General features: G+C 37.3%; 1 protein-coding gene across 1 annotated transcript; it reads right to left on the reverse strand.

The window, feature by feature from the left end:
* Nucleotides 1-2,971: 2,971 nt before the first annotated feature.
* Nucleotides 2,972-6,628, reverse strand: LOC108974043. Its single transcript, XM_018941636.1, has one exon. The coding sequence runs from the start codon at nucleotides 6,323-6,325 to the stop codon at nucleotides 5,462-5,464; it is 864 nt and encodes a 287-aa protein (XP_018797181.1). The 5' UTR covers nucleotides 6,326-6,628; the 3' UTR covers nucleotides 2,972-5,461.
* Nucleotides 6,629-8,483: the final 1,855 nt, after the last annotated feature.

Raw genomic sequence — 8,483 nt, forward strand, 5'->3', positions numbered from 1 at the left:
TGAAGTTTTTCATTCTAATGGGGAGAAGAGCGGGTAATTAATTTGAAAAATGTAAAAAAAAAACAGTCACATAAAAATACGCAAGAGCGTCAGCCACTTATGGTATATACGCGCATTGTATTTCTGATATTTGATATATATTAATCTGGCAATCAATTCAAGGCGGAGGGCCGTAATGAGAGGTTATAAAAAAAATTAAATTACTCGAGCGTGTCAGATTTTCAAAGCGTATGTTAATGAACCTCTAAAAAGTGCGCCATTTTAATTTCTGACAATTTCGACGTGGCCAAAAGTCATGACTGATTTTAAAACTTGTAAAAACAAAAGGTGACCTTGAGATACTCGAGCGAGTCCAAATAGATATAAGTAATTTAAAAAAAAAAACAAGACAATTTTCGTCATTCGAGTCTTCGTCGAAGTTGGTTTCCACTTCTTGAACTCCTTGAAATTCCTCGTCATTTTGCATTGCTGTAACCGAGAATAAATATAAAACTTTAAAGATTTTTTACATCTTTTATGACGGTATAGTCTTCAAAAAAAGATTTGCCTCGTACGCTTCTCGCTGTAAACGGAAAAAAATTGAAAACACCACAAACAAACAAAAGTGTCAAGCGTCTACTAACAACAACCATGCTATGCTGTACGATTGACCTTTTGCTGACGATTTTACTTGTATCGCCCCATGGAAACTGTCAAATTATAAGATTTTAGTGATTCTGACAGAATTACCTTTAAAATGCAAAACAAAAAAAAAAACAAAAAAAAAAAATTATCGCGCTCGAGTATTTTAAGGTGACGTTTTTTGTACAGATCACCCTGCTATTTCTCTAAGTCACCCTCAATCTGTCAGAATATTGAAATATGCACTTGTCTTCATGTATTTAATTTACCATCTCTTAATCTGACGCGCTCGAGTTTCCCGAAGGATCGATTTTTTTTTCTCTAATCTGACGAACTGCCCCCAACGCACGCCTTCATCTTAAGGGCTCAATAAAAAGTTGCAATGTTTCTCCCCGTAAAATTTTCTGACACGCTTTAGTAACTGCAAAAATCCCCTCTTGGGCTCCCCTACTATTAAAGAGATTCTTAGATAAACACCTAAATATACTATATGAGCAAATTGTCTACAATGTGTTTTATTCTAAAAATACAACTTTAAAAACCGCACTTTTTTGGCCTCTGAATGATTCGACCCACTTAAATTATCATAAATCTGTTGCAAACATATCAATTTAAACTCATATTTCACAACATTTAGCGTTTACTTTCACTACCAACACCAAAGCTTACAGACGTAAACATGCCTGTACTACTACTTCTTATGTGTGTAAAGTGTTACATAGTATATGTGTATACACAAAAAATTTGTGCACTCATGGCCTATTCATTACACACCGGTCAACAGGTGCTTCAGAGTTGGTCAACGTGGTTTGGTTTGTTATCGTGTTTTTTGTTTTTGTTTCGAAGACTCGAATGGCACAATCACAGATACGTCTCTAGGTTTGTACTCGTATAGGTGTCCATGATTGGCATTTATTTCCATTATTCTGCACATTTCTATCCATAAATAATTTAATTAAATACCTTTTGGAATTGTGAAAAGTGAAATCAGTGCTATCCAAGCGAGTCAAGTCAAGTAGTGGACTCGGAGCTTTACTCTTGCATTTTTGCATTACAAAAGCATCATCGGCTTAGCCACATTGTCAACTGCTTTACTAAATAGCTATTGTCGAAGTGAAATGGCATTCGCATAATTCATTATAAACAGCGGAACTTTCGAACGATTTCTTAACTGTTTTTTTTGTTTTTTTTGTGAAGCAAAGGAAATTATGACACTGAAATGAAGCTAAGCGCTTACTAGTGCGAAGCTCTGCTTTCATTTTGATTTGTGCAGTGTGTACCATATTTACATAAGCTCTTAAACTTGTTTGTTTGTTTAGCCAAATTTCACCGCAATATTTGGAATTTTAATTAGATTTTCAATGCTGCTCAAGAAATTCCAACACTTTCATTAGATGAAAGTGTGATACCGACAGCGCCGTTGCTTATTCGTTATGACAAGCATATATGGAATTTTATTCAGAGAAATTGCATAATGCCACGAACACATGTGAAATTCATAGTTCAGGTGGCTGCAGACCACAGAATCAGTAGTCAGCTTATTTTATTATCATATATAATTTTTAAGCTGCAAACTTTCACGATTTCCCACAGACAAAGGCTAATTATCCATTTTTGAGGCTAAATTTGTTAATCGATTAATTAAAAAAATATATTAATTGAAATACTGTATTCACGAAACTAGTTTCAATTCGACATAAGAGCCGGTGAAAGTGTTAAAAATATGATAATTACTCATACTGGTACCGTTTCTTTGCTGAATATGCGTTGAATTTGCATTATTCTCCGATGATGGCTTCGAGAAAAGCAACATTTAATTCATTTTTTATTAGAATATAAACAGACTTCAAAAGAAGGGCTCAAATGAAATCGACTGAATTGGTTTTATAATAACACTGAAAATAAAGCATTAAACTCAGTAACGGCTAAACTTGGAGAGGTTACTGAACTTGCGTAACAGAAATTATAGGCCGCACTTTTACAGGGTATTTTATTTCTCCAAAAAGATTTTTTAAACCTTTCAAGCGCTAGAAAAGTACTTTCTTGCTCAAAGTTGCAGATAATTAACTGTTTTCATTCATGTAATCCTGAGCTGCTTACCTACTTGTAGTCTTGTAACTCACTCACTCGTACCGTTAAATCCTCAAATAAGCTCTCACTCTCAAAACATCTCCAACTCAATGTCCATCTCAAATAATCGTGAATCAAGTTTTTATTTTAGTTTTAAATTTTTTTTTGGGATTTTTATTCATATTTGAATGAAATGCATGCATGACAACGTGACATTAATGACATAAATACAAATACTAATTGTACAGTTTGCTTTCTATAATATTTTGTATCGTTTATTATTAATTTTTTTTTTTTTTTGTTTTGAGATTTTAGTGTATACTCTCAACATATTTACGAATACATCAGATATTCTTTGTCGGTTTATAGCATTTTAACATTTACAGTTCGTTTTACATTACGATTGAAAAGGACTACTTCATTTATCTCATTTTATATATATATGTTAAATATATATTTAGGTTTATGTAGATGTATTATACATATAAAGTAGACTCATTTAAAAAGGATAAGAATGAAATCGATAAATACTTAAATGACTATCATTATATTTATTGTGTAACTTGTGGATATTTACTAGCTCATTGATTGAGTAAATGAGCACTTAATGAACTCAGAAGCTGAGCGAAACAGATAGTAGTATAGATAGTGTGCGCAAGAGTGAAAGTGTGAGAAAATGTGAAATTAGTGGTGAGAAATTTGAAACGAAGTAGAGCAAGAGAGGTAGAATGTAGTTAAATGTAGCAAAGTCAAAGTAATTTTTAAGTAGTGAATGCTAGTTAGAAGAGGAAAAGATATGAGTATAAGATTTATGAAATTAGGAAAATGAAGATTGAGTATGTTCGAGAAATGTAACGAAAGAGGCTGAGTAGCCTGAGCATTTGAATGTGAGAGTGGTGGTAGAAAAGAGGATTATATAAATGAAAATAGTTAAAAGTTATGTATAGTTTTTCGGTAGTATGAAGGAATACATAGCGAAAGAGTTCAGAGAGATATAAGTTGGGTGTTAGAAAATGTGTAAGAAACGTGAAAATGTGAGGGGGCAGTTTAGTTCGAAACCTATGGCAAGTTATGGCGATTTTGATCGAAACTGTTAACTCCTTTGTAATGTATAGTAGTTAAAGAAATAGGATAGGAAGGTGAAGTGAAAAAAGTGAAATGCAGAGTTTTGGAATATTGAGGTTCAATTGAGTTTGTGCACAGACTTAAGAAATTAGATGTAGTACTTAAAGCATATTGAGTATTTTTATTTCAAGTAGTTGTATTATAGAGTTAAAAAAGTAATGGATTTTTTCGTTCCAAACTCACGCATTTTATAAGTATGTTTGTATGTTTATACGTAAGACTAGAATTTTAACTGAAAATATAGTATTACAATTAATAAAATTATATGTAGAGATTGTACATAGATTTGTAAGAGTGAGAGCTAAAGTAAGAATAGTAAAGCAATTTGTACAAGGGAAAGCTAAAGATATATTACGAAGTATTAAAGCGTAGCTGAAGTGTGGCAAGAATAGTCTCAGATAGTAGTTTTAAAAGATAGCATGACAGCGCCTCTATGGAGGCGAGAGAAAAATAAGTGAGTGAGAATTGAGTGAGTATCGAAAAGAGTTCTCTGTTGTGTGTGCGTTAAACTTAGCTGAAAGTGCTTTAAGTGAGAGCAGATTAGATATGAAGAATGGAAATGAAGAAAGTGTTGAAAAAATAGGAAATTTTAAATGTACTTGTGCTTCTAGTAAGTTTAAGTTGCGGTGCAAGCTTACTGGGGATGCCAGTACTCGAGACTTCAGAACTTGAGCTGCAAGTGAAAGAGAGGTGAAGTTAAAAACAATTAGTTGCACTTCGTGTGCTATTATGTATAGTAAGTGCGTGTTAATGTGTAGCTAGTAAGTATTCGCTGCGGCAGGTGTTAAGCTAGTTGATCTGCTGCTCGCCATCTTGCCAGGCAATCAGCACAGGTCAGCGCACAAAGAGCCGCCGCGCAAACTACCTAAATGCTAAAAGCAACTCCCTTTAAGCACTGCTAAGTGTTAGTTGTGCCTGCTGTGCAAAAAGGGTGAAAAAATTTTTAAATATATTAAGGTACCGACTTCGTCTCTCATTTTGTTTGCTAATTTTTACATAATCTTAAACAGTTTGTGTTTTAGCTTTAGCTTAAAAGAAAAATTACTAAAACAAAATAAATAAATTACTTTGTAGATTAAATATGTATACAAATATGTAATTAATTTAAGTTATAAAATGCACACACGTAGTTTTTTAGGTTTCAATAAACTCTTTTATATATATGCTTTTCTTTAGAGTACTTATGTATTCGTTGCTTTCATATCTTTAAATCATTTTTTCATATATTTACTTCGTGTATCCGCTGATCCAAAAGGTCAAGGCTACGAGTCGTTTCGATTTTGTGTCTTTTTCATGGATGTAATAGTATGTAATAAATTAAATAAATTAATTAGCAAATAAATTAATATAATTAAGATTTGTTTTGTTTAATTTTGTGTCTTGTGGCTTTCGTTCACGTTGTGTCTAGTTGGGCTTCGACTTTGGCAGCTGCGCTTTCCCAACGGTCGCATGCGTACATGCCGAAAGTTTAGAGCGGCCTTTTCAAATCTTTTTCGCTGCTTGCTGCCAATCGTATTGCCTGTCCACTGGTCCGAATTTCGTGCTAATCGTTGATGTGTTTGTCGTTGGGATTTTAAGCTCCAAATTATTCCCCTGCCAAATGTCATTGTACAGTCCCTTATTCTTCCCCTTAACTACAAACAACTTATGCCTGTGGCTTTTGGGCAGCATAAGCCAAGTCTTGAGCATCCAGTGAGCGTCCCCAGCCACCATGACCGGAGCTGCCGTATGAGCCAGAAGAACCGGCGTCGGCGCTGTAGCCGCTGCCGTACGAGTCGTGGCTGACGGAGTGGGATGCGCTGTGATGTGGGTGGGCGACCACTTCGTAGGTGACATGTTTCTCTTGAGACAACAGTTTCTTCAGACCGATCACAGCGGACAGCACCAAGGCGATTTTACCGATGAGCAGAGCCTTGCCGGCGATTAAAGCGATTGCGCCCAACAAGAGTGGCAACAGGGCGGCGGCTTTCAGTGCGACTAAAGCAAGAATGGGGCCCAAAATTTTAGCAGCCTTCTTCTTCTTGCCACGGCTCTCTTCGGGTGCATTGGGATCGTCATTACCACCGAACAATGATTCGGAGACATCTTCGAGCGCACGTCCAGTTGAGCTGACCGCCTGCACAATATCCGCACCCTTCAATTCGACCTTAATGGTGTGGGTGTTTAAGAAGCTTGAAATGCGGTTGAGTGCCAACGACTCGAATGATTCGTCGCCAGAGATGGAGCGTGCAGCTTCGGTGGCAGGTGCATCGGGCGAACGCACTACCGTTACACCTTCGGTCAGCGAGAACTGCTCGCGAGCGGAGAGCACTTTGTCGACGAAATTGAAGAGCTTATATTTGACACAAGACACCGAATCCTTTCGCAAGCAATCGCTGTAGATGCTATCCATGATGTCATTGTCCCCGCTAACTGCATTGCGCGCATGACCGCGTGTCTCCTCGGCGGGAAGTGCGGCAGCAACTGTGATCAAACACAAAACACCGATAGCTGCTTTAATTTGTGACATTTTTTCAAACACTTTTGTCTTATTTGTTTATGTTTTTAAGTCCGTTTTGACTTTTTGCGTAACTTTTGGCTTTCGATTTTTCGAAACTGTGAACTTAACCTTTGAACTTGCACACTTTTCGTCGAATGCACTTTCTCTTTTAAATCCAATTCTATTTTTGGTTCGTAATAAACTAAACGATATTAATCAATCCACACACAACAATAACGGGATCGTACGAAAAAAGCGCACCGCTCTACCACTTATGTCGCTGCTCGGGTTGTGTTGCCGTTTAGACGTGAAAGGATGAAATGATACAATTTTCCAATAGTCTCAACAATTTATATAGCGTCTACACTCTTCTTCAGCGACGTCAGCTGCGCGCACCAAGCACATGGCAGATGCAGCCACAAAAGGCGCAGTCGCAGCGGTAGCGTCAGCAGCAGCAGCAATAAGGCAGTAAGAGTGAGCGCTAGCCCCATACCAGCAACACCAAAGCTGCCGAACAGCCAAACAACCGCAACGATAGCGTAAGCACATACTCTCCATATGGCAACAGCGAAATAACAAAGCTGCCAGCAGCCAAATAGTATTTGTCCATTAAAGCATTTCGCATTTCTTTTTGCTGCCGCTGGCTTGTTGTTGCTGCCAGGTTGTGCTGCTGTTGCTCTTTTCACTGCCAACACAAGCATTGTCAGTGTCAAAGTGCTCGCGGTAGTGGCAGCGTTGGTAACAGCAACAACAACAGTGGCGGAGGTATTGCCAAAGCGAACGAAGACTGGTTCTGCAGGTTTCGCGCTTCAGTCTTTCGTTTTGGACTTAAACGCAGCTTCGCTTGCTGCATATGGTTTATTTTCAGCTGAAGTAAACTTAGTCCGTACATATGTATATCTGTGCACGTTGTTATGTATACATGCGGGTATGTACGTTCTCCAGCTGTGTGTGCTACCAGCCAAACAATGCCAAAAATTAAAATCACAACAGCAGCAGCGGCAACACTCGTACGCACTTTATGCGACGATGAAAAGTTGTTAGGTGTGAAAAAGTCGGTAGAAATCATTAGTGGCTCGCACGAGAAAACTGTGCTGGAAAATTATTAAAAAGCGCATAAAATTAAGCCAAAATAACAATTAACATTTCTTGCACACTGTTCCGAGCGATAGGTCAACTTGCCGCAACGAAGAGTGGTTTAGCGGCAAAAGCATGCAGCTGGCAAGTTCGAAAGCCAACTATGTAGAGTTTTCGAAATATTTTATTATGGTTAAAATTTTATGTGGTATATTGTTTGCCATTTAGCCATAAAAAATGAAAAGCTATTTCATTATGTACTCGCTGAACATTCGAACATAGCACGGAAAGACGGATAAACTTGCACAGTTATTCGTTTATTCCTGCAGAATGTCATTAAGGAGGCCTTTCTTGCAAAATCTTCCTCGATTTTACATTTTTATTCGATGAAATTAATCTATATTCAAGAACTTGAAATTCAAAAATGGTGAGGAAAGTTCTATGATCGCCATTCACTTGGGAGTGGCCACAAACTTTTATTTTACCTATGGCTCAAGCAGATCACGACTTCCGGTCTTTGACCAAGTATCTTCTGGGTAGCCTAAGAACATTCGTTTGACGGCGGGCTAAAGTGAGAAGGCCAAGCATCCCCTCCACAGGTTTGTGCGCTGGGTTTGGGACCCACCACGTAAAAAACAGTACCAATGAAAGCTAATCGACAGCCTCGGTTGAGACACCCCCCTTTTGATGATATTGTTAATAATATTAAATATTAATTGAAGGGATTTAGTGCGAGCGGAACCACGGGGATATCCACAGGTCTAATTTTAACCCTCAACGACAGTCTTTTCCACTGTTGTAAAATGAGTTCCAAATATATTCTTCATATATTTTAGTTGTTAGTTCTGTATATTTATATGTTTGATAATCTGTGATAGGGGTTCTTGCACAAAATTTTGGGCGACTCTACATGAATTTAAGGCATTCCATATCGCCCTGGCCCGTCCATAAGCCCTCTCGGACAGACGGTAATCTCATCAGCCATTTGGTTTCTCGAAGTTCCTTCACAGTTAATATCAAATTTGTTAATAAATAAGTTCCTAAACTGTCTAGATAAACAAGCTGGAACTTTGCAACGTTTTATTATAATTATTTAACTACATTTCGATAA

The sequence above is a fragment of the Bactrocera latifrons genome, unplaced genomic scaffold, assembly GCF_001853355.1.
Source record: "Bactrocera latifrons isolate USDA-ARS-PBARC rearing strain unplaced genomic scaffold, ASM185335v1 scaffold_52, whole genome shotgun sequence".
NCBI classification, from domain to species: domain Eukaryota; kingdom Metazoa; phylum Arthropoda; class Insecta; order Diptera; family Tephritidae; genus Bactrocera; species Bactrocera latifrons.

Excerpts from the sequence above, each read along its gene's own strand:
- LOC108974043 (XM_018941636.1), bottom strand. The coding sequence starts at position 6,325 with ATGTCACAAATTAAAGCAGCTATCGGTGTTTTGTGTTTGATCACAGTT.